At 40.4% G+C, this 26766-nt stretch overlaps 1 protein-coding gene across 3 annotated transcripts; it reads left to right on the plus strand.

The window, feature by feature from the left end:
• Nucleotides 1-7348: 7348 nt before the first annotated feature.
• TM6SF1 (transmembrane 6 superfamily member 1) lies at nucleotides 7349-26754 on the plus strand. 3 transcript variants are annotated; one of them, XM_062501381.1, is made up of 10 exons: nucleotides 7349-7440; nucleotides 9291-9394; nucleotides 9891-9988; nucleotides 10945-11048; nucleotides 11886-11968; nucleotides 13316-13437; nucleotides 17822-17926; nucleotides 19933-20025; nucleotides 20962-21081; nucleotides 26563-26754. In XM_062501381.1, the coding sequence occupies exons 1-10, from the start codon at nucleotides 7349-7351 to the stop codon at nucleotides 26752-26754; spliced, it is 1113 nt and encodes a 370-aa protein (XP_062357365.1). The 3 variants fall into 3 exon arrangements, with proteins under 3 accessions (XP_062357365.1, XP_062357366.1, XP_062357367.1); XM_062501382.1 differs by lacking the exon at nucleotides 19933-20025; XM_062501383.1 differs by lacking the exons at nucleotides 13316-13437; nucleotides 17822-17926; nucleotides 19933-20025; nucleotides 26563-26754 and having other exon boundaries at nucleotides 20962-21047.
• The last annotated feature ends 12 nt before the right edge of the window (nucleotides 26755-26766 follow it).

A 26766-nucleotide genomic window follows, 5' to 3' on the forward strand; every position in this document is an offset into this window, starting at 1 on the left:
GCCCCACATTCTCTCGATAGCTTAGGGACAGAGATGTGAAACTCACACCTTGGGCACAAATGGATAATTTTCATTTAAATGGGATTTTTTTTTTTTTCAGTAATGGGATGGCCTGGGTATTAATGAGCATTTCTGTCACTGCTGTCTTTTTGCTTTTGTCGTTCTGTGCTCACTCGCAGGTTAATCTGTCAGCTGAGGGCCAGCAGCCATGACTGCTCTGCTTAGAGAGAACCTTTTTGCAAAAAGTGTCAGTAACACTCTAGAGGAAGTTAACAGGGATGGGAGAGGGCTGAGGAAAAAGGGAAAGGTACACCAGAGAAGTAAAAAGAGGTTGGCTGGGACAAATGAAGTGTGTAAGACAGCTTCAGGGATGAGAAATCAGTCATAAGAAGGCAAAGCTATGCAACACAGGAAAAAAATGGAAAAAAAAACAGAGAGAAAATGAGGGGAAAGAAAAATAAAGGAAATACAATAAAATAAAAGTCTAGAAAAAATAAAAACAGGAAAGGAGACAAAGGCAAGTGAGAAAGAAAAGAAGAAATGTGACCAGGATGTCCATCTGATTTGTTCAGCTAAATGCCAAATGCACTAATTGAAACAGTTTTGAAAGTGAGAACTAAGAAGGTATTAGTAAAGTTCCTTTTGACACTGAGCTTTTCTTCATGTAGACAACGAGCCTCAGACATTTGTTTCACCTTGTAATCTTTGTGCTAGCTTCCTTGATAAAATAAAAACAGCCAGCTTTTCTTTGGCATTCTCAGTGGGTGGATCACACACAACCATTTTTAAATGTGATGTCATGGGACTGTATTTGCCAGTCTAGATCAGAAATAATACACAATGCTTTTCCCAAAAGGGCTACACATGAATGTCAATAAAATGCCATCCCATTATTTCCTTTCTTAGTGTGCTCAGGTTTTGTCTAGGAAATATAGCAGAAATTAGTATAGGATTACAAAATACTTACATAAGCAGTTCAAGAAGACATTCTTTTGTTTGAGCTCATGTATCAAAATGGTTACATATCAAGGGCTGCAAACAAAAGTTCAACAGTATTATATTATGTAGCTGTGAAGGTTGTCCTGATCTCTAGCCAGCAAAACAGAAGGCCAGGAAGTGTCTACACTTTTGAGCAGCTAATTTTCAAGGTCTGCATAATAGCCTGAGCAAGCTGATGCTGACCTGGTGCCTTTTTTCTGTGGAAATTTCTGAAGGACGTACTCTCCATGTCCTGAGGTTCCTTCACCTGTCAGCAGGCAGAGAGAGGACAAAGTGTGTTTACATATACTGAAGAAGAAGCAGAGGATGCTGTGATCAAAGTGCAGGGATTTCAGAGATACCTGTGATGCCAGGGATGTCCCACAGACTCAGGAATGCCTTCCCTGGCCTCTCCTGCCCCTGAAACGGGGCCAGTTCTCAGAGAGCCATCAAAGAGGTTTAGGTTACTAAGAGTATTGTTTTCAACCATTTGTTCCTGAAATGATTTAAATTCTCCTCCCTTTCCTTCTTTTCCCCAAATGAACTCAACTTTGTGTATGCTCCAAGGAGCTGTTTGTTGTTATGATCAGAGTTTTTGAACTGGCACATATTTTCACAGTGATTAGCAATTGTTCTCATAAGCAGTGAGCATCCTTTCTCTGCTTCAAGAGGGAAGGGAATAATTCAGAGTAAATCACAGATTTGTTTCTGATTAAGCTTCCTGGCTGGGGCCATTTAATGACATATTTTCCTTTCCATGCTCAATTAGGCTCTTAAAATCTGCTACATCTGATCCATGCCACTGCTGTGAATGACAGACATGAATATTACTGTTCCCATCCCTGAATTACCAGTAGCATTACAGTTGCTCAAATGTGTAATTTTTGATAACCACCACAAAAACAATATTGTATCTCTGGGCTTTTCCTCGTGGTTGTTATGGTTATCTTCTCTCTGGTTTGCATTAACCTGTACTGTTGGGATAAGGGGCCCACAGATAACAGATCCAGTTTTTGGAGTACAGGATCCACTCAGGCACAGAAAACTTAGTCTTAGATCTGACTAACACTAAGGGCAGGGATTAAGTTCTTGTGTCTTGTAAAGTGCCTATATAATGTTGATTTTAAAAATCCACAATAAGAGAAACTGGTATTTTTTTCTCTGGCATAAGTTCACCTGTGTTCTAAAACTGACCATAAGAATGCAATATTCTCAGGATTTTTAAAATTCATAATAATTCCTTGTGCTATCATTTCAACAAGTAATTCTTGTATCTGAGCATTTTTATTTCACATTTTCAGCTGTGCTGTCTAGCTCTCCTGGGGTATTAAGGTAATTATGTATCTTGTGCCCTCTGTTATAGTGGTACTTTTCTCATTTTTAATGACAGTACTAATGATTTTTACTTTAATTTCTATTACTCTATAGTAATTATTACTTACAGATCACTGTTACCATAAACATTCCTTCTAATCAAAGCATTTCGGTGAAATTTTTCAGAATTGTGACTTCGAGATGTGTACATCTGATACAAATGTGACATGGAAGTTTTTGAGGACTCCAGTTGTGGGAGTAGCACTTTCATTTCTCATTTGACACATTTATGCATTTCAAAAACTTACAGCAAGGGGCAACAGCAACATTCATCACATCTTTTCTCTGAAAGTAATTAAAAACCAAAAACAATTATTTAAGCCATAGAAGATTCTACTCACCAAATGCCTATTTTACATATTATTTCAAATACTGACATGGCTGGTTCTATGAAAAATGCTTGGACATATATTTTAAGGAATTAAAAATATTCTGCTACTGCGTAGCTGAAGAAGGAGAGGAAATCATTTTATTTGCTATTGCTATCATGTCTTTATGACTGACCAGTGGCTATTTTGTGAAGCAATATACATTTCAATCCCTGCTAAATGTGTTAAGGCTCAGCAGTGTTCCAGACAGAATCCTTATTTCCTACACTTCTACTATGATGATTAGCTAGCAGCTTAATTTCCACATAATTTATGAGATTCTCACTGAGAAATCTCATTTGCCATTTCCAGTTTAAGACAAACAGTACAATTGACATGCTCCCTTTTAATACAATGCCTATTAATTTTACTCTGGCATGTCTTTTTTCTCTCTTAACATCATTGTTTGGTGAATAGAAAGACTGTAGCACAAAAATCAGCTCTGTTTTTGAGGTACTGATACTCAAATTTGTGAGTGGAATGGTCATGGATCACTAATTCTTCTTTGGATTCTTCTTTGATGTTGTGATGGGTGTTGGTGAATCCCCCCAAATCCTCAGCAGATCATCAGCACATGGCCTCCTGACCCCCAGTGCATACCATGTGAGCTGCATTATGTTGCCTGTGATGCACCATGCAGTCTGAAATTTCCAATACAGTATCACTTATTACCAGTTACACCCGCAGCTTACAAGAAATTCAGAAACAGAAGAGGTTGGCTTTAAAGCTATTAGAGGGTGACAGTTATGTGTGGTCTAAGACGCTCTCTCAGAAAATAAACACATCAACAAAAGACCCAAACATGAAGCTTTTAATTCATCTGTGAATTCACCTTTTAATCCACCATCTTTATCTGGGCTATTGGTTGCTGACTTCTCTTGCCTTAAAAACTCACTTGCAAATACAGGAAAGTAAAGCCTCCAAAATGTAGCAGCTTAGTTCCATAAAAATTGAATGACACAAGTTGTTTTGTAGCAGGATGGCATTTTGTAGCTGGCATCATAAAGAAATGAAAGCTTGCTGCTTGGCAGAGCCCTCTGTGAACACATGAGCAGTGCTTCCAAGAGATATAAATAGTGTCTCTTAATCCTTGCATTGATCTTCATGAGCTTGCTTAAGGTTCAGCTACCTATGTTTGTTTAGATTTTGATTTAAAATTAAGACAACTATGTTTTAATATAATGTTAAGTCCTAAAATAGTCATGATTTAATGAGAAGTTATTAGAGGTAAAAGCTGTTTCTCAGGCTAAAAGTAGACCTAATGGCCAGTTAATCTCCTACTTTGTAACTGACCATTAATAAATTACCTATTTTTATATTCTCCACAGTATTCTTTTGCTGGCACACTTACAAATGCCTTCTCACTCCCTACATCAGAACTGATCTGCCAACATTTAGTACAGATACTGGAAAGAACCAACTTCCATATGATAAGAAGTGATTAATGTTCTAATCAAGAAGCCAACAAACATCAGCCCAAGCATATTTCTTGCTCGTGAGCTGAGCTTTGCCAGCTGAGGGGCCACTCAAGTGGAACTGGCTTCTTGCTGTGGCCAGGATTCCCAGTGAGGAATCTGACATGTGGCATAAGGCTGATACTTGTGATTTGACAGAGAGTTGAGTTGCCTATTTTAAAATTACTATTTAGAAAGAAATGATGTAGCTTCTGACACAAAAATGTTGCTGTGGTCAAGGATGACCAGTTTTGGCACTGTGCTGCTGAAGGGACTACCTTTCACATAAGTTCAGAACTCGAGGAATCTCTTGTCAATAAATAAGATCCTCGGACAATTTCTGCATGGCAAGGAGTCTCCATTTTCATGTTTTCAATACTCCATTTTGCTTTCCTAAGCTTCACTGCAGTTTGTGTAGAATATATGTATTTTTCAATCTTATCCTGACATCTAATATTGCTAAATAGTTAAGTAGTTGTTTGATTCTCTATAAGTTAGAGCATTCACATGTCTCATGATGATGTTACCATTTATAAAATCCAGGGGGAAAAAAGGGAAAAAAAGGGAAAAAAAAAGATTTTGCAACATCAAGAGATTAATATAATTGGGTATGTGACAGGGAGCTGGGAGGTTACATTTATTCTGGTGACAGCAGCTTATCAACACTGCTTTCATATAACACTTTGATTAGTAATTATGTTGTTAAAGACACCCTATTCCTACCTTCATTTTTATATCACTGTTCTGGTACATGTGAATAGAGGGTGGTGTTACAGACAGTTGAAGTTGAAGTTCTTCTTTCCCCTTCCTCCCCCACAAGAACACTTAGAGTTGTCAAAAAATGCATGTGTTAGTTTTTGAGGACTCCTGGTTTTCAAGTGAGGGTGTTGTTTGATCAGTGAGATTGTTTGCTCTTTGATTTCATTTCTAACTTAAGCCAAGTTTTGAACTATTTGCCTTTGGGGAAGTTGGTCAGTGGTTTTGCACAGTGCCAACCGAGCAAGTTTTCCTTTTTCTCTAGAATTGGTTTCATCTGTAAAAATAAAGTCAACAAGAATGCTGGTGGTTTTATTTTCTTCCTAAAGCCTGAAATAGAAGCCAGGATATTTTGGCAGAGAGCAGAAAGGCCAGAGTCAGAAGGAACTATAGCGAGACAAAAATGTTTTCTGATATGGAAAGTGTGGCACACCAGAATCCATGTTCAGCACTATCATGGGTGCCCTTGGGGGTTTCCTCTGTCAGGACATGGAAAGGAATGAGAGAGCTGGAAGTTTCTTTTATGGGGCCAGAGACGAAAATGAAAGGGGAAAACATGCCCTTTGAACAAACCTTTCAAATATCCCATTACAGGGGACTTTTCTGCTATCAGATGCTCATAATTATCTTTCTAATCAAAAGTGGATCGATCTCAACATAAAAGACTCAAGCAATGAATCTTTACTGTTGACTGATCACCACAGGATGTGCCTTGACATTTTCTACTCAGTAGTTTAAACAGGACTTGAGGAACAAGCTGGATGCAAATCAGAGCTGGAATATGCTGGCAGAGTGGTAAGGAAGAAGTTTCCCATATAGTGTTTGACTTCAGAGACACAGGAACTGAGAAGAGAAGCTTGAGACATGAATCTTGAGACTGCGCTGTGGCAGCTGCATACAAATAAGCAGCCTATACATTTGAAAGCTTGAGAAGTAAACCGGCTGTGCATTGAAAGGTAGGCATTTGGAGGTGGTAAATTTAGCCCTGACTCATCCAATGGCAATTTTGACACTTGGGTGGACTAAATTACTTTTAGGACTTGCATCATGTTTTTACCAGATAGTTTGATTGAGCATGGTTTAACCCTTTTTTTATACTTATGGTCAGATTCTAGATCTTCCCCACTTGAAATAACTATGCAAGAATTTGTTTGTATAGACTAGATAGGACTTAGATATGTTCTGGTTCACCAAGTTCCTTTCTGTAAGAGGTATTATATCAATTAGTCGCTTAAACTGACCAAATTTACTGCAAAAGACTTAGAATACTCTTTATTGCTCATAGCTGTTTCTGAAAACTAGTGACAGTTTCTTCACAGCTTTGTTCTTCAAATTAAAGAGTTCTTTCCTCTCTCTGGTGTTAACTCAAGTATTTACAGAAAGCTCTGTAAGCCAAACTCTTCAGCCTTTCCTGACAGACAGGTGCCCTGTTTCCTCAGCCACCTAAGCAGTCCTGCTTTGTATAACTTCAACATGAGGGAGTCTGAATTGCACCCATTATTGCAGAGGGTGCTTTTTCAACGGTGTTAATTCTTCCAGAAAGAGCTTGCCTGGCACGCTAGAAGTGCATTTGCTGTTTTCTTCAGGCAACACATGTTCACGTGCCAATGTCCTGGAATTAAACGCTCAGTAACTTCTAGGAACAGCGGTTTTCATTTCTGTTTGCTTTGCACATAAGGCTCGTTCCACTGCTGACACTTCAGTGTTGATGTTGAAGTACAGGCAAAGTTTGAAGCCAGAAAGAAAAGACTGATGGTTAAGGTCAAACATATACCGAGTTTTTGCTAACTTTTTTTGGCACTTAAATGGAAAATATTAACTCTTTCTCCCCCCCCCCCCCCAACATTTTAAAAACGCTAATGTTGTTGTTCTTAATAACCCAGCTAAATACTGACACAAAGGAGGTGCATAAATTTTTGGGGGGTTTCTCAGGGAGTTCCGCAGTAGCCGGACCAAGGGACCCTCTCTCTATCCACCACCTCTCACGAGCGGATCGCTTCGCGGTGCCCCTCGCCCCGGCTGCGGCCGCCCCGGTGCCAGCCCGCGCTTAACCCGGGACGCTTCTGTCACGGCGCCCGGCTCGGCTGTCTCAGCGGACCCTTGGCACGTCGCCTTTGTCGGTCACCGGAGGAGCGGGGCTGGACCCGCACCCGCTGTCCCGAGAGGGCGGCATCGCCCGTCGTGCAGCTCCCGACGCCGGGCAGGGGCGAGGGGGAGCGGGACGAGCCCCGGGGAGGGCGGAGGCGCTCCCCGAGCGGCCGGAGGAGCGGGTGGCTCCGGTTTCCGAGGCGGATTTAACCTTTGCGACGCTGGGGCCGGGGCGGGCGGTGCCTGGGGCACGGCGCTGGGCCGGGCCGGGCCGGGCTGGGCCGGGCTGGGCTGGGGCGCGCAGCGCGGCCGCCGCCTCCCGCCGCGGGGATGAGCGCCTCGGCGGCCACCGGCGTGTTCGTGCTCTCGCTCACCGCCATCCCCGTCACGTACCTCTTCAACTGCCTGGCGGCCACCGGCAGGTGAGGCGGGACGGGCCCGGCGGGGTTTGCACCGGCGGCGCGGGGTGAGCGGGACGGACGGGACGGGAAGGGACGGGACGGGCGGCGGAGCCGGGACCGAGCCGGGATGCGGTGACAGCGGCTGCTCGGCTCGCCCCGGACCCTGCCGGTGCCGGTGCCGGTGCCGGTGCCGCTGCCGCTGCCGCTGCCGCGTGGGGCTGTGCCCGCTCCGCGGCCCCCCCGACACTCGCGAACAAAATCCGGTTCTGTTTCAAAGCGAGTGGGAGAACTCGCCGGCCCCGGAGAGCTCCCGAGCCGCCGGCTGCCCGCGGGCACCCCTCAGCCTGCGGCCGAGCTGCAAATGACCCGGTGCCCTGGCTCTGCCAAAAGCCGGGATCCCGGAGAAACCGCGGGTCTAGAAAAGGAAAGTCGTTCCTCATGGCAAAACCCTCTTCACTTAAAGGTCTGTGTGGTATTTTGAGATCCCACAGCCCGGGGTGTTTTGCAACTTTACTGCACAAATATTTGCTTCTTGTTTTTAGGGCTTTGCTACATCTGTTCCTTCTTCATTTTCCTCCTTCTGGCCCATAACTGAATTTTTTTTTTTTTGTGTTTTTCATTGCTAGAGTAATGTCAAATAACACATGGTGACTTACTTGATTAACTGCCAGTATTTATTTCAAATTGATAGACTGCAGTGAAAAGTCACTGCAATATTAACAGCTGTAATGGTATGAAGAAATTCATCACTGGGAAAACAGACTAGCAGAAGATTCAAAGCATAAAATAAATCAACACGCTAGTACTGCTCATCCTGACTTAGAAAGTATGTGTGTATATTTTCTGAAATATTTGGTCTTGTAAACTCTTTGCAATAATTTTAGGTCACGTTTCATGAAGGTTGATGTTGTCATAATATAATTTGTTTGTGCAACAAATTGTTTTCTTGATACAGGGTGGTACTATGTATAAAATGATGTACCAGATATTTTTAGCTTATGCTTCTGGACTTTACCTAATTTTCCCCTCCATTTTTTTCCCTTGCACAAGGACAAAAGTGACAAGTGAGGAGGAGAATTTTACCTTAAAGAGGGCTAAAGATAATTTACACCCGTAGGTCTATGCAACAATTTAAAACTGATTCTCCTAGTTGGCATTTTCTTGGAGAATGACACAAATTTGCTTTATGCCAAAGACTTTTTGTGCTTTATGCCACTCCCACTGTACGTGCAGTAACATTATAGCTCCATCTCCAGGGAAAAGATCCCTTTGCCTGAGCCCACCTGTGCTGATCACTGAACCCACTCAAGTGGTCCTGCCTTGTAGGGCTGGAGAGACCTCTGGTAGCACTTCCATAACTGAACATGAAGCCCAGATCCATCAGAAGGGCCCTACACTGCTATTCCTATTCCACAGGACAGATTTAATTTATTTTTGAATTTTTAATTTCCTGAGTAGATAATTTATTGCTGAAGTTATGTCCCCAATGATCATTTTTGGCCTTGAAATCTCTGTGGGTTTGATCCTCATCTTTCATTGACCTTTAATTTTCCCATAGCTTCTGTTTATTTTAGTATGAAAACTGATTTAATCAGAGAAATCTAGATTTCTGGATATGTTGTTTATCTAGTTATTTTCATATTTTTTTAGCTGATCACAAGTAAAAAGAGAGACACATAAATTCTTCAAAACTATAGGATGAAGACTATGGCAGACTATGCAATAAACTTTAAAATCAGTATTTTAAATTATTAAAAGTTACTTTATAGTATGTCCTTTTGAGGCTAGCTGGCTGACAAAGCAAAATTCTCTTTTTCTTTTAAATGCTTCCTTTTTTTTTTTTTTTTTTTTTTTTTAACATTCTGTTACAGTTCCTGGGTAATCGTTGCAGTTGGATTGCTGGTTCTGGTTCTTATTGCTCTGTCAGCTCGTGTTCTTGTCAAGAGAAAGCCACCCAAAGACCCGCTGTTTTATGGTGAGTCTGGTAAAGCTGAATGTCCTGGCTCCCAGCAGGGACTGCCTCACTCACAGCTTTGCTCTAGGCTGTTGTGGCTTGTGCACTTTTCCTTGCTCACCTGAAAAAATTACAAGTCATGTTCTCTCCACCTCCCTTTTGTCCTTTCTCCTTTCCAAGTGATGACCACAGTCAAGGCTGTAAACTTCTTTACCCACGATTCTTGAAAGGCTGCACAGTCCTTTCTGCAGACACTGACTTTCCATGGAGGCTGTGCCCACAGCTCTACAGAACTTCCCATTCCTCAGAAAAGCTCCCAAAGAGCTGTGTTGAACAACCACTAATTAAAAAATCCTGAGCTATATGGGAAAGTCATATTGTGTGTTAAATATCTGTGACCTCAAAGCTTAAACATCCAGTTTAATAGATCTCTGTCTGAAAATTTATTGGACTGTGAAGCAACTGTGTGATTCCAAGTATTTATTAATTTATGTTTTCCCCCTTTTTCTTATTACAGTTTATGCTGTATTTGCCTTTACCAGTGTAGTGAATCTAATAATTGGACTGGAACAGGATGGAATTATTGATGGATTCATGACTCATTATTTGAGAGAGGTAAACAATAGTTTGGCTTAAAAGTGTAAATAAAATCTTCACTATAAATAACTTGATGTAGTATTAGTCACAGAAAAATAGCCACTTACACATTCAAAATGGTCTTCTTGAATTTTGTAGTTGACCTTCTTCATTGTTGTTATGGATAAAACCTTCATTGACCTGCAATCTATTGACTCATTTGGAAGAAATAATGTAGCTTTCAAGCTCCATTGTTGTTACACTTAACTTCAGTAACACTGCTCTGTGTTAACTTCTGTGGGAATTGAAGGGACTGTGCATGATTGCAGAAAACCACAGGAGGAGGAGTGGATGAGTACCACAACACCAAAATGTGTTACCAAGAAGAAAACAAAATTGCCCGTTTATTTTTGCCTAATCACTTTACTAAAAGGAATTAGAGTTAAAAAATGATGATGCCAGATACCTAGTCAGCAGAATCTGCTGGCTGCTGAATATCAACATCCACCAAAAATAGCTCAGTAAGAGCTTGACAGGAAAGTCACTGAAGTCATTGAAAAGATTCCATGAACTTAAGCGTGCAATGAGTTGGACCCTACAAGGTCATATGTCGACATCCATATATTCAATACTGCTGTAGATCTCTAGGTTGCTAAATATATCTGTATTTGGTGTATGCTAAATCTATCTTTATTTTGTAGTTATTTATCACTAAAGTATGGAAAAGTCATATTTTCATGAAGTGGCAGAGTAATGCTGACAGTCACAGCAGGAGTTTCCCCTTCCATCTTGCACCCTTTATTGGAAATGTAGAACTCATTCAGTTATGCCTGATCCCGCTAGGTCAGGTCTGTGCTTGGAAATGAGTATTGTCAGTCAGAAGCTGTACCACTGCTTGAAGGAACACCAGTTACTTTTCGAACTTGTTTCTTGCTGTCCTTTATGAACTGTTACTCTTGCTCTAAGCCCTGTATCTTTTCCCAAACCGCTGCCAGGGTGAGCCGTACCTGAACACCGCCTACGGCCACGTCATCTGCTACTGGGACGGCTCCGCGCACTACCTGATGTACCTGCTGATGGTGGCAGCTATTGCATGGGAGTGAGTCTCATCTGGGCACTGCTCACTCGCCTCGCATTCTCAAATCCTCTACAAAGTCCTTTCTTTCCCGTGCAGTATTTAGATTTTTATTTCAGGGTGGTTTCATGTTGTAGGCCAAAGCAGCACTGTTAAAATTTCATTACTTTCAGGGTAATGAAACCAACTTGCCAAGTTACCCTTCCTCTCAGCTGGCTAAGCCCAGAAAATGCCTGGAGATGTATCCTGTCTTCACCCTGCAGCAGAGTGCAGCACATCTACATGGCTTCGTGTTAGCTAAAAGCTGAAAGATGATGTGCATTAAAAGCATGCGTGAAAAAAATTGGTTTTTGAATAAAAAAATTATGATAGGAATAATGTATTGCTTAGCACCATGATGATCTCTCCTCCCTGTTAGAGAATGACATGAAGTTTAAGGGAAAATGGTTATTTTTAGAGATTCCTATGCTTCTTGTTGTTGAACAAAGAGTTAGAGAGAGTAAGTACTTAATTTTCAGAGGCAAATGTACCTGCTGGTAATAGTATCATTAACAGTATGAAATTAATTATTAATTGTTTTATAGTCTTGTACTGCCTGTGATGTGCAAACTCATGCAGTCAGCCTTCAGAGGAGTGACACAACAGCAAATAACTGAGTATGCCCCAAGGCTGTAGTGTCCATGTGATAACCTTGTCCCACACAAATGTAGGATCTCTCCATGCAGCAATCCACTCTTGACTTCTGGTACAGATTTTAAAAGCCCCTAGTTGGTAAAACACAACCCCAGCAATGAGTGTATTTAGGGTAGGGAATTTTTAGAAATGGTTCAATAATTATATCTTGTTTTCTTTTTTTAACAGACAGAGCTATAGAACCATTGGTCTCTACTGGCTGGGTTCCATTATCATGAGCATCATTGTCTTTATGCCTGGAAATATTGTGGGTAAGGAAGTAATTTATATGACCAGCTTTCTCCTGTGAAACATTTTCTAAATTCAGCATTGTGCTATCTATATTTTAGTGCAGTGTTGGTTCATTTCTGTAATAATATGAAAGAGGAATTTTAGGAATATCAGTAAAGAGACACAAGATATTTTGACATTTAAATATGAGGAAGAAAAAGTGGAGACTGGGGAAGAAAAAACCCTTTAAATTTACTTAGTTTTTCAAGGGGAAAAAAAGAAAGTGTTGTGTTGTGATATATCTATAAGGCTTTAATCTAAACCAGGTTTTAGTAATGAGACAATAATGTCTCTTAGTATCATGAAAATATAAATCTTACTTTGCATAGAATTTCCAATTTGCTTAGAAGTCTGACTTTCCAGCAGCTTACAAGAGGCACCCAAATCACCTTTGAAAATAAAATCTGGAAGTTATTATGTTTTCAAACTAAATTTAACATTCCTAGATTTCTAACATAAGTCTGTGCATAGCAGTGCTGTAAGAGGTGAGGATTACAATAAAAATATTTACATCATTGTTACTGGCAGGTGACCCATTAAGGCTGAAACCTTTCCCAAGAGAAGATTTCCTTTTTAGCTAAGCTCAAACTGTTGCAAAGTTGACAAATGCTCAGCTGAGAAAAACGTTGGTGTGTCCAAATCCTGCAGTCAGCTTTTGGGAAGGTTGCTTGGTCCTGCCAGAGGAGGAATATTCATGGCACAGGCTGGGGACAGTGCAGCTCCCGACGCAGAGAAAACAGCAAGTTTAGTGTGACTGACCCTTCCTCTTTCCTCTTAGAAAGCCTCTCAGGAGCATGCCTGCCACCTTCCTTCCTGACACACAGAGTGGCCAGTGTCAAAGACATCCATTTTCCTGGTTTACCTGAGGCTGAGGAGAGCTCTCTGAAAGTTCTGTCCTCTGTACAAGCCTCTGGGAGAAATCAGCTCATTGGAAAACAAATGCAGTATCAAATCTTGAAAAATGGATACATTCCCCCCCCCATTTTAAAAATAATGAGGTCTCTATTTGAAGCAATTGAGAGATTTGAAAGCTGTCCCATCCTATAGGATTACTCAATGCAGAGTGACAGATGTGGGTCCCCATCTTCTCAAAAAATGCCTAATTCTAAAATGGCTTCCCGTCTCACAGGCTGTCTTTTACCTGTGTCTCCACTCCTGTTGAGCATGTGATTTTCAAGAGGATTTGTGTGTTAACAGTGATTTCTAATGTTTTATGTTTTTTTACATTACAATAGTTGCTTCAGGTTTGTTGTTACCTAGCATACTTTTTAATTCTTCTGCAACAGAGCTCACAAATTCTCATAAATCTTGTAATAATTTTTTAACAGGCAAATATGGAGCAAAAGTGTGTCCAGCTATTTTCCTAAGTATACCATATGTCTGCCTTCCCATATGGGCTGGGTTCAGAATTTATAACCAACCTTCAGTGACTCACGACACTCCAGTCAAGGTAATTCTATAGTATTTCAGTGCTGGCTACTGTTAGGGCAGCTGAAATATGCTGGCTGTTTCTGGAGGGTTTTATAGGTCCCCTGGCAAGCATGGAATGTGCTGTGACTGTTCACTCTTATGACAATTGCTGTCTGGCTCTGAAGACTGCCAAAATATCTATACTGCAGGACCATTTCATTATGGTGGAATAAAGAAAAAGCAAAAGAATCTTATGTCTAGAGTAAAGAACCCGTTCATAGATGTAATTGTGTTTCTACCCTCTATCTATCCAGTTTCTGTCTGTTTCAATTTCTTAGCTGATGAAAATACTGGTATTTACCAGCTTCATAAAGCACCACAAAATCCTGCAGAAACACTGCAGGAAAGTACTCTTCTGCAGATGACTTACAGATTTTGTGTAATTTAATAATTTTTGTATGTGCTTTCTGTAATATATTAGATTTTACAGGTGAGACACAGTATGTAAACTGATACAAAAAATTCATAACAACTTCTTATAGAAAAACCTGTAAAAATGTTTAGTTAAAACTTTAGACTTTTACCTTTGAAATAACTAGATGGATTATAACAAGATTAACTGAACCATCAAAATAATGCATTAATAGTTTATGCAATGTTTTGTTAAAATAAAGTTTAAAAATCTCTGCAGTAAATAAAATAGATCTTTTAACTCTTAGTTGCTGTAAGCAAGCCAGTTTATTGCTGCAGCACTCTGTACCAGTTGTAAACAATATAATCAATTAAAATTTTTGCATTACAAGAACTCCTGAGACTTGGTCAGGTTCATTCTGTAACTGCAAACATGGACAAGATGAAGGATCAGTGGCTGCTCAGAGCTAGCAGGCAGCCAGAGTGTGAGTGGCACAGGCAGGACAGACCTTCCCAGAGAGGTGTGAAACACAACATCCAGCCAGCCATTCATTCTTCAGAGGAAAGAGGAGCATAGAGAGATGTTTGTATTTCCTCAGGGCTGAAGAACACCTACAGAATCACAACTTTTAGGGCAAATCCCTATGGAGGGCAAACTGGAAGAATCTTCAGGTACTAAACCTTCTACTGTCCTGCACAGACTTATAGGAAACCACATGTGCCATCCCAAAGCTATTTGAGCTGATTTATTTGAAGGAGTCACTAATTTACTCCAGAAGTACATTCTTTAGACTCATCAAGTGTAAAGGTAGTGATGGCAATTTTTACTGCACACGTTAGTGAGAGCAGCCTTTGTGTGGAGCATGGATGAAGGTTTCAGTCTGTTTTCCTGGTATTAAGAATACTACAGAAATAGACATTATAGAAAATATGTGATGGACTGATTACTTGCTGAAATACAGCCATTCCTCCTGGGCTTACCAGGAGATAAACTACTTACCTAGATTTGATATTTTAATTTATTATATATTTCAGAGGAACTTAGATTTAATATTCTGTTTCAAAAAGAGAATGCAGGAAAAGCTGGTGACCTGAAAATTTAACATTGCACTTCTTCATGAATCCTTTCTTGGAAAACTAAACTTCCTTGCACAGGTTATAGAAAAAGCCTTGATTCCTTTCAGTGGGACCTCATAGCCCACCCAAGCTGGCTTTTTTTTTCAGAAGCTGTGTTTAATCTTCACAGGCAAGTTATGCTCCATATCTGAGCATGCCTTTAAATCTTAACATTGCTACTCATAAATTTTTCATGTGACTCTTTCAGTCCCCAGTTAAGAATTGTTTCCAGAAAACAGTTGTTTTTAATGCTACTAATCAGTGAGCTAGTCATTCTAAGTCATATCAGTAGACCATTTGGAATTAGCTGTAAAATTTAACTTTTTTAAACTATAATTATACAGACTTGACATTAAAAAAATTTAGGAAGAAAATGTAACAGTGGTTTTAAACATGCTATTGTTAGCATATAGGAAAATACTTACATGAAAGCAACAGAAGCACAGTGTATTCTGCTGGCCAAGGTAGACATTGCTATAATATTATTATAAACCTGTTAATTAAGGAAAAAAATCACAGTGGGGCCAGAGGAGAGGTATTCAGGTTTTGCTAGTTTTCTAATAGTGGGGGTACATGGGAGTGGAATGGAGCTATGCCCTCATTTGGAATCAAGCCAAGCTGTGCTGCAGTCTTTACAAAGCCCAACAGATTTATCTGCAAGTGTATCAGCTCAGAAAAATTTCATATAATTTAAAATTCTTTAACAGAATTAATACACAAATTCAGATTTGTACATGACTTCTGAAGGAACTGACTTTTACAGACAGCACACAAGATTATTCTAATTTCTTAAAACTGATGATGTAAGAAGCCTCTCAGAAGTTATGGAAAATGGCTGTTTCCTGGAAGTGAGAGAAATTGCAAAGCGTGCCTACCCACTTCCTTGCTGCACAAAAGAATCCCTGGGGCTGCAGAGATCTGTGCAGAGTTCAATGTTGTTTGTAGTACATGGGAAATGTGTCAGGCCAGCTCTGCTTGGCCAGCACGTAATTTAATTGAGCATAGGGTGAAGGGGGCTTTGCTGGGTAAAAGAAGGGTAAAGAAAAACTACTCTGTAGCTGAGGCCTGTCAGCAAAGTGCATCAAATTCTTGCTTCTGTTTTTTTTCCTTTTTTTAAAAGCTTTGCATTTTCATTTTGTTTGCATGCATGCATAAAAAAAAAGGTGTGAGTTTTCTGTACCCTGGCAATTTCAGAGGGTACTGCACCAAATTTGTCCCCAAACGCTCGAAGCACAATGTTCTATTGTAGCTTTGTGATTGCACTAAAAATGCACATCCATTTAATATTTGAAGAGGAATATTGAAATATTTGAAAAGAGGAGATTATATATATCAATAAGGTTCACACATAGTCCAAAAGGGAAAGAAAACAGATCAGCTTTCCATTGTCCAAGGTAGTCTACAATTGAAAATTTTTTATAACTCAGCCCTAAGCGACCTGTTTCATTTATAGGAAGAAATATTTGAATATAGGCATTCTTTGCAGGTACTATTAAAAATATTCCTACACCAGTACTCTGAATCCTGTGAAGTGACACTATACTGCCAAAACCTGTTACTTGTGTTTGAAAACCAAACAAAGGTGTCACTTTTTTTTTTAATGAAAAAGATCATTTAAAAGAGAATCAGAAAAGAAAATGTTATGAAAGGGATGGCTTATGTTTGCCACAGCCTTATTTTTGATCATCTGTAATCCAGATCTTACTCAGAATTTTTTTTTGGCAAGATTGGTTCTCCTGTTTCAATAAATTTATAGTATCGTGATCCTGTGTGCTTTTAACTGTGCCCCTGCACCCTAATTTTTGTTTTGCACTTTGCAGACAATTCCACAAGTGTATAACAGGAAGGAAATCAGGTTTTTCTTTTGCTGTCTGCATGCCAACAAACGGCCAATAAAAAGGAAGAGGAAATGAGTAACACATATATTCAGAGGGAAGTTTTCCCTCTGAACTGCAGAAAGATACTCTGATGTGTTTATAATTTTGTCTGCGACTACACAGTGCAGAAAGTGTAGCTCAAATGATTTCCATGGACCTTGTAGGTTTTACTGTGTAGGCAAAGAGGTGCCTTCGGTTCCCCCAAACTTCCTTCCCTGTCAGACTTTGCTCTGAAGAGTGGGAACCCCACCTCTGTCCCTGCAGCAGGGGGGATTCCTGTGCTGAGGAAAGGAGGCACAAGATCAGAGCCAGGCCTTGGAGCAATCTCAGTGCCATCCCAGGAATTCACAGCGTTCAGTGATAGAGGAGGAAAAGGAAGGGGTTCCACACACTCGATAGGCACATTTCATTCTCTACTTCTGCATTGCACACAATATTTGCTCACCGAACTCAGCAGAGGACTCAACCAGCCACAGAAAAGCTTTTATTTTAAGCCAGTGATAGTCCATTAATTTTAATAGTGTCACAAGCTGCTGAAAACCAGCATTCACTAATGAGATGGACCCAGTCCTTTTACAAAGCATACTAGATTCAACTTCAAATGTTTGAGACAAACCTACATTTCCAAGGCTTTTCTACATAGGGACATTCAGGAAAACAAGTTATTTCCAATTACAAAAAGACAATTTTGAAGAAGTTATGCTGCTTTAAAGCTTTAGGTGATTGCAGAGTTAGTGTTCATTTGATTTAGGTTGCTTGAAATGACACTAATCTTTATTAGAACGGCTTCAGTTGAATCCATCCATTTCTAGAGTTTATTCAGATTAATTTTCCTCACTACATCCTATAAAGTCTGGACTCACCTTTTTAGGTGGAAATCTTTCTGTCTCTGAGATGAATGGATAGATGTGATGTTTCATGATGTTTCACCACTCCACCCTCTTTGCAGTGACTGATCTGGAGTTAAATACTTGTGACAGGGAACCAGGATGTACCTACTAAACACATTCTGTGTTGCAGGTGGTTCAGGAAGTCCAGAAGAAAGGACTCCTAAGACGACCAATAGATTTAATGTTAGCTGCATACCTCATCCTAGCCACGGGGTTTTGCATATTTAGGGGCATGGTAAGTTGAACATATTTTAATAATTTAAGCTAATTTTCAATAGAACTTTTAAATTTGAGTCTGTATGAAAAAGCACGTACATTGTGGTCAGGGGAAATCTTGTAACACTTGGGTTCAAATAGGCCTTAGATATAAAAGGATAAATTATATATGATAACTATTGCTGCTTTGCTTCTCCATTTTGTGCTGTGTGCAGCATATTTTTCAAAAGGAGGTGCACAATCACCAGAATAAATAGCATCCCAAGAAGAAATCAACACGACCTAAAACTGTTTTCATTGGTCTGTTGTTCCATTTATGGCCAACAACATGGAGACAAAGCAACTAAATTATGTATTCATGTTTTTCTAAGCAGTAATGTATATTTTAAATTATATACAAAACCAATTAGCTTACACTGCATGAAATAGAGGAGAACATTTCCACCTAAAAGGAAAAAAAAAATTGTCCAAGTTACCCAAACAACACACATTTTTTTTTTACTTACCAAGTGAACAATCTTTAAAAATGGTTGCTCTCTAAGCATAGTCGATTGAACTAAAATTTCTGAGGGAAGGAAGTAGCACTGAAAATACTTTCAGGAGTAAATCCAGTAGCAGGTAAATCTACTCCCTTGTCAGCTCTAATGCAATTTCTGTCTTAAGCAGAATGAAACTTGTGTATCATTCACTGAGCACAGCTCAAATGTTTAGGCATCTCAGATAACTGCCTGCTTGCTTGATTTTTAGATTCGATCCTTTCTAGAATAATTCAAGTAGGAGGTGATGATAAATACCCAGCAACATTTTATTTACCTAGTGCAGATTGTCCTTCTGTAGCTGTGCTGCTCACATTCCCCTCTCACCTCCTGCTTCTCTTAAAACTTGCCTCTCAGAAACGTTTCTCTTCTAATTTGTCAGACAGCTTTATTTCTTAGAGATCACGTTATTTCAGAGCACTACTGACATAGGTTAAATCAGCTGGTTTACCTGTAATTTCACTGTGGAAAATGTTGGTCTCATAGTTTTGGTTCTGAAGTCCCACTTCGTTTCTCTGAGGAATTTTTTTTTGTGTTGATTTTGAGACTGTGGTAATTTCCTTATATATTTCCTTCACCAAGCAAGAATTGCTTACTGGCCTTGCTTATACATAGAGAGATCAACTGTGTAAGGTGCAGGAACCATAATTTTGTGCAAAAGTTCATAAAATACAATCCATTATAGTCCACTCAGACCTGCTTCTTGGAAGCCCATGTTGGGAAAGAACATGGAGGAATACTGACTGTTGTAAAGTTTTAAAGTTTTGCATTGCCCCCTCAGAGTCACACAACAAATGCACATGAAATCAAGCTGTGCAAAACTTAACTGCTCAGCCCTGTAGCTCAGGCATTAATGATGCCACAGACATGCCCAGGGACAGCTGCTCACATGGATTGCTAGCTCAATTTAGAGCACAATTTTTTGTAGTAGTTTTAATGCCTACCATGAAAAGGAACTATTTCTGCAATTCCTCCATGCTTATTTGGAACTTTTTCTTCCTACAGGAATGTAAAATCCAATAATCTCTCCATAACTACTCTCAAAAATTATTACTTTAAGTTACACCTGTCTCATGCATTGATCTCCACTGCTACCTTGTCCCAGTGCAGCTCTTTTCTTGGATGACATCCATAGCTTGCTATCCTAAAACTGGGTGCTTATCCTGAAGTTTCCAGTCTTAGAGAAATTTTCCATTGGAAAATTAATTTGGTGGGATCAAAAGCTATTTATCAGAGCACATCAATAGCAATTATACTTTCACAATAGCATAGCCAACTGATTAAATTCTCCAGCATTTCCTCACAAACCCACTGAGCAGGAGCTGACAGGAGGCTGCATTTCACCTTTTAAGTGAAACCTCCAGGGTAGCTTTGCAAACTCCAGGATAGCTGTGCTGCAGACCATTAGTGCACCTCTAGGGCTGGTAACACATGTCAGGTTGGCTGGTTTCAGAACAAATTGATCACTGGAAGTTTTAAAACTTCGCAGATTGCCCTGGACTGCCCTGCTGAACTCTGCCGGCTGTACATTCAACTGCACGAGCCCTACATCAAAGATCCTGCTGCCTATCCTAAGCTTCAGGTAAAGCACTGACCATGCAGTGGTAAGGAGTGATTTGTAAACTTGTGCAAAGATGAAGCCATGGGTTTCAGAGATGACAAGGTCAACATGGGAATTATCATTCATGGCAAGTTAAAGGGTATTTTCTAGTACTATTTCTAGCCATTGTAGGATGCCAACTCCTTGTTGAGATAACCTTAGCTTAGGTTCAAATTGGCTACATGGAGCTGTGCATCCTAATTACTCAAGGTTCTTTTAATATAGCCCATGAAACAGATCTACATGCTTCTTATGTTCATTTCCCTTCCTTAGAAAGGCAAAGTAGACTTCCAGTGTGGAATTATGGAGCAAGAATTGATATAATAGGACTAGATCCTTAAGCTCACATTGCACTTCTGTCCCCAGTGACACACTCTTGGGCACTTCATACAGAAAACACTGCAGATGAGGGAATGCTCTGCTTTAGTTCTGTAGTATTTGATGTTGACTTTTTTTGCAAGCCTGGCTGCTGCACAGGCACAGAGCCCAAAGCAATCAGAGGACACAGGGATGGGAAATAAGGAACTAAGGAACTAAGTGTCACTGCTGGATGAGTTCTTTCTGGGAAATGGGGACATGGCTGCGTCTCACAGCTCCCAGCTGAGAGTGCAGTGGAGCCTGACAGGCTCCCTGGGCTGCATGGACAAGGAGTTAAGCCAGGACGTTCTTTTTGGCATGGCCTCAAGATAGTAAGGGGCGGGAATATATGTCCTGGACGAAGTGGGTATGGATGGGGCAAGGAGACAACAGCCACCGACATCAGGAGAGACCTTAGGGTAGCTGGATCCAGTCGTGACAAAAAAGCCTGGGAATCACTGCTGCCAGAAGTGTAATTTTGAGTAGTCTCAACTTCTCAGTAAGCAGCTGACTGATTTTTAAATGCATCTCCCTCACACGGCAAATGTGTTTGAAATGCAGATGCTGGCATACATGTTCTACTCGGTGCCATACTATGTGATAGCTCTGTATGGCCTGCTAGTGCCTGGTTGTTCCTGGATGCCTGATTTGACCCTTATACATGCTGGAGGACTTGCTCAGGTATTTCTTTACCAAATGTTCACTTTTAAATTAGAGACCTATGGAATCAATAAGGGGCCCAGGGCTTGATTTTCCCACACAAGTTTTGTGCTGTTGCAATCCAGATCACCTTTTGTATCTGTAATACCCCTTGATTTAAGGGACTGAAGAATCAAATCTACTACTCTCTAATGACCACATTCTTGCTTTGGCAGACTTCTCTCCTTCTACATAATGTTCAATGTTTTTATTGGGCTCATTTAAATCTTATTAAACACCATGCACTCTTTAGCTGGGATCACGAAGGAAGCCCATCTTAAAGCTGTGACAGTCCATCATAAAAAAAATAACAACAAAACCCAAACACAACACAGCAGCACAATACATTGTTTCCATAATATGTGTTGGCCAAGTAGGTAGTTTGAAATATATAAATGGAAAAAGTATTTTCTTGTTATATAAAACCTACAGAATCAGTGTTGGGAGAACTCGGGGAGTCTCCTGGGCCACAAACCACAATAACACCCAGAGGTGTTCGTGTTGCCAAAGGCACACAATGATCATGTTTCTTTTACTCATTCCATTCTGGTTCTCTTAAATAAACAACTGTAGTTAATTACTGAATGGGGCTGATGCTTATGAGAAGACTGACCAAAACAAAACAATTCAACAGGAACTAGTAAATTACTTATGACAGACAGATGAACATTAAACAGATGAGAGACAGGGACAATTGGTTTGTTCTGTACAAAGGAAATGAAATGTGTGTGTCAGAACATCCAGACAATGCAGAAAATAAGCACAATAATCCTGCCACAATAGTGACAACACAGAGACACAGCAATAACTAATTCAAATACCATTGTGAGATAAACACAAACCAACACTTGGTTCCTTAGGTCTGAGAGAATCATGGATACAAACTACAATCCACTTTAACTGCCCAATAAGAAGGGTGGAGTGACGTTTTCTATTTGGGAGTTACCACAGAGAATAGGACTTCTTTCTTCTCTATCAGTTTATAGAGAATCTTGAATGTGATAGCAAAACAGAATCTGGCAAACATTAATGAGAAAGTTTAGATGCTCAAAAGGTATAATAAATACTGTACAACCGTGTTTGGCCAAAATCTAATTTAAAAAAACCAAAAAAATAAAGCACAAGCTAGCTAAGTAGGCAAGGCTGTGTCAGAAACTCTTCTCTACTGACAGATTACTCAGGTACCATAAATTTCCCAGACAATCAGGAAAGAAACCACTCCTTCAAAGATTTTTTTTTAACACAAGAGAAAATAAATCAGAAGTCAGAATGTGCCAACTACCACAACCTTGCAAACTTACCAGAAAGCTCAGCCTCCTGGTCTGGAGGTGTTTTCTTTTGGTTGGTTTGGTTTTTATTTTTTCTTTTTATATGTTTCCTGTAACAAATAATCACTTTTTTTTTAAACAGCCCTTTGTACCTTTTAGATGTGTGAATGCTACACTTTGTTGCTGAAGTCTATAACCCCTCTGCTGTTCTTTGTGGTTCGGCCTCAGGATGTCCATTCACACATTAGACTAACACCCACAATTTCCCATTTCACTATTTAAAGCTCATCCTGGCAGCAGCAAATGCTGTGGGCTGACAGAAACTGATTAAGAGAACTCTATGTTGCTGTGTACTCTTCATATTTTATCTTGCTTCAAAAAACAGTTCTTGACATTTGGGAGGGATTTTTTTTGGCATTTTGACTTTAGTGCACTGCAGGATGAACTTTAGTCATCCTACAACTGAACAGGAATTAACTGATTTGACTTGGTAAACTGTGACCAACCTGGGATGTAAAATGCATGTGACAGTGAATTGAAGATTCTTTCTAGGTTATTTGGGTATTTTGTATTTTGAAGCAAAAAACACATTTACAGGTTTGTCTACTGTTATCTTAAGTTAAAACACTTGTTTAATTGATAATTAAAACATATGTAGTTACCGAAACACATTTTGCTTCCCCTCACACACAAAGGTCCAATAAAGGTAAGTATCTGATGGTGGAAACAGTGGGCACTGCTCCCTGGGAATGAACACTGCTCCTACAGATGGGGAACATGGAGACTTTAATTATTTTTATTTCTATCATTATGATGTACTTTTTACAAAAACAAGTCACAAAATACCATGTGATGCATCTAAACTAAGAACCTCCAAAGTGCCTACTAGCCTTTCACACAGACACACATGTACTGATTTTCAGAATTACAAATAACTCTCAGCTTCAATGATTCCATTACTAACATTCAGACTCCAAAATTAGTTGTGACCAAATAATTACTAGACTTTCTGAAACTTCAGGAGGAGCTCTTTGAATTTCACATGAATTAAGTACCAGGAGCTTTGATTATACAAAAAGAGTTAGAACAACCTCTGAACTTAAAAGAAATAGGTATTTCCCCATGCAAGTGAGCCACGTGAGAAAGGATGAAGAGCCACAGCCTTGCTAGCCAAAGTCATTCTGTCTCACCAACTCCCTGGAGGCCATTTCTCTGTTTTCTCAAATGTAGAAAGTTTACCTCTACTCCCTCTTAGTGTTTTCCATAACCTGCCATTTTGGGTGGCTACTTTCTGCATGCTTCTTGTCTATCAGAGACCCTGTATTTTTCCAGGTTACTCCCCCTCTGTTTGATGGCTTTGTTAGGCTCATGAGATGAGGTCTAAACCCTTCCAAAGTTATAGTCTTTGCCTGATTTTAGTCAGTCTTAGAGAGAAGGCACAGAGTGAAGAAGGACTCCTAAACTTTTTTTGGGTCCTTCTCTGTCCTTAACTGCAGGGTAAAAAATACTTGAAATATTGCCTACGATTAGGCAAGAAGGCAAAAAATGTTGTAAAAAGTCCAAATCCAGACTGCTTCATACAGACAAGCAGGTCAATGAGAAGCAAGCAGACACAGACTGCAGTTGCCAAGCTGGGCAGTGCCACATCCAGCACCAGGAAACTTCCAACTGCTGTGGGAATGCCTGAGGAGCAGGGTGGCCAAGGCTTCAGGGGTAAAAAAGGCTGGATGTTAGGCATGTAAGGCTACCTTAGAAGGTTACCTGCAGCATCTCATCTGGTTGATTTCTCAGCCAAGGCTCAGGGGTTTGTTGGAGCCTGGAAATTCTCCACTTAGAGAGAAGACCAGTAACAGAAAGCACCAAGGAATGGCTTATTTACTGAGAGACTTCAACCATGGCGAGGTAACACAACATTCAAGGTTTCTCTCACTGAGCACCAGCACACAGGCATAGAGCTCTGCAGGGACTGACAGCTCAGAATTAGGGGTTTGGTGCCAGTCTGCCTGGTACTTGAAGGAAGAGCAGGACTGGGCTACTGGTGAGTGAGAGATCTCTTTTAGGACATATCCCCTGCTCCAAGTAAGAAAAAAAAAAGAGGGGAAGGGAAAAGAAAAGAAGTAGCAGCAGAGAACAGTCATGGAAGAGAAACACAGGAGATTAAAGACATAACACAATTTTCACAAAGGCAAATCAAATAAATTAAAAAAAAAAAAAAAAAAGACCTCACAGGCCTAAATATCCTCCTTGGTAATGAAAGAAGAAGCCATGTGTTACAGTGAAAAACAAGACTAATAAGCAATAACTTCATTATATAGTGCATCATTAACGACTAAAAATCTTTGTAGGCTACAGACAGAACATCATGTTACTGCATTTTGGTTTTACAACAATTAAAGCTCACTAATGTGCCACAACTCCTGTAAGAGACAAGACCATACAATAAGGCTTAGATACTCAGGCATCTTGGAGGCTCTGGGAGCTCTGGATCTCTCAGAAGCACCCCCTTACAGCTCCTCACAAGGTTTACTGCGATTATAAGAAATTTACTAGCAACTTACTCTGATGCACAGCTGACCACCCCCACAGACAGGCAGGCCTCACAAAGCCTCCACAGAAAAGTAGCAGCTTTGCAGCTTGTTCACCCCAGACGAGGCTCTAAAATGCAATCCAGAGGCTCTCAGGGTCTGGGAAAACATCAGACAGCCCAAACCTCTTGCCTGCAGCCTGCTGGCGGCTGTCTGTCCATCTGTCTGGGACTCTGTCCATAGCCCTGTGCTATGAGAGGGCTGCTGAGCTGCTCTGGCTGCCAGGGCTGGGAAGGCTCCCACACCAGCAGAGGTAGCAGGGATTTGAGCAAGCCCACCCAGGTGCCAAAGGCAGGGCCTGCCTGAGGCAGGGGAGAACAAACAGGCTGCAAGAGACACAGTGAATTACCAGGCCAATATAAAAAGGCTGCTGACAGTGTGCCCCTGAACATCTGTTTGCTGTGCAATAGCTATTTACAGAAACATGCTAAGTGGCACTCTGCTGAAGTGTGTTTGTGGATTTGAGTTCGTTGATTACTTTTTTTCCTGGCTCAGGTTTGCTCAATGAGCTCTCCCAATTCAGCTGAGGTGGCTGGAATCACCTGAAATTTCTGTTTCTGTTTTGATGGATGGTCTCAGCCTAACCTTTTGCTAGGGCGGTGTATTGAAACACCTGCCCTTTATTTTCCCTGCTATCTTGCTGTGACCAGAACCCTGTTCTGCGTGAGGCCAAAATGACTCCTGCTGAAGCCAGAACAGAGGATGTGATTTGGCTGTAGTGTACTCCTCTGTGTTCCTAATATCCTGGTGTCCCAGTGCTCTCCTTACAATTGAATTGATGTTTATCTTCTCAATCTCCTCCACTGCTAACTAACTAAATAGTAATAAAAAAATTGGACACACAATAGTTAATGTGAATAAACTATGGCTTGAAATAGCAGGTAACAGATGGAAACAAAAGACACTGACTATCCTGACACTTCTATCTTTAAATGTTTGTTTATGCTAAAAATATGCTTCAGGCCAGCAAGCCTGTCTGTGCCTATAACCTTCACTGAATGCTCAATCTCTGCTTCACAACAGCCTCAGCCCAAAACCCAAATACTGCAGACATTTTCTGAAATCATCAGTTCTGGGATTAGAATCTGGAACAATCTGGGTTTAGGATTAAAAAATCCAAACCCAAACCAGAATTAACATAGGTTTCAAGATTTTCTAACTTTACTCAGAGTGAGTGTCTGGCTGTTCCCACTGATGCCTAACTCCCAGGCAGGAGAGCCCTCCCCCTGACTGAGCCCCACAGGGATGTGCCCTTCAGTGGCCACTTTTCTGGGGAAGGATTGTGGACCCTCTAGCACAAACTATGAGCCAGAAAGCCAGGGTGGAATCCTGCACCTGATGAAATGATCACTTTCACCATGTGCATGAAACAAACTTCTTACCATGCCACTGATAGTTCCAGTTATGCCTCATACACCAAGATATGAATGATATTAGTTTATACTGTATTTTTATACCACTTTGCCAAAGTATGATGGGTAATTCTGGAGTAAGGGCTGGCTTGGAATATGTCACTGGAGATGCAGACTTGCATGCAGATTATGCCATCTTTCCAAAAATATACATCAACTTTACCTTTTTTTAATGTATGTGTTATATACACACCACAGGCTCAATTTTCCCATATTGGTGCTTCTCTTCATGCTCGAACTCCTTACATCTACAGAGTCCCTGAAGAAGCAAAAGAGTTTTTCCTGATATTGAACATAATGTACGGGATTCTTCCCCAGCTGTTCGCTTACAGGTGTGTCAACAAGCCAGAGTTTTTTATGAAACCAAAACAAGAAGAAAAACCAGAATAGCAGAACTGTTTC

This window comes from Cinclus cinclus, chromosome 13 (assembly GCF_963662255.1).
Source record: "Cinclus cinclus chromosome 13, bCinCin1.1, whole genome shotgun sequence".
NCBI lineage: Eukaryota > Metazoa > Chordata > Aves > Passeriformes > Cinclidae > Cinclus > Cinclus cinclus.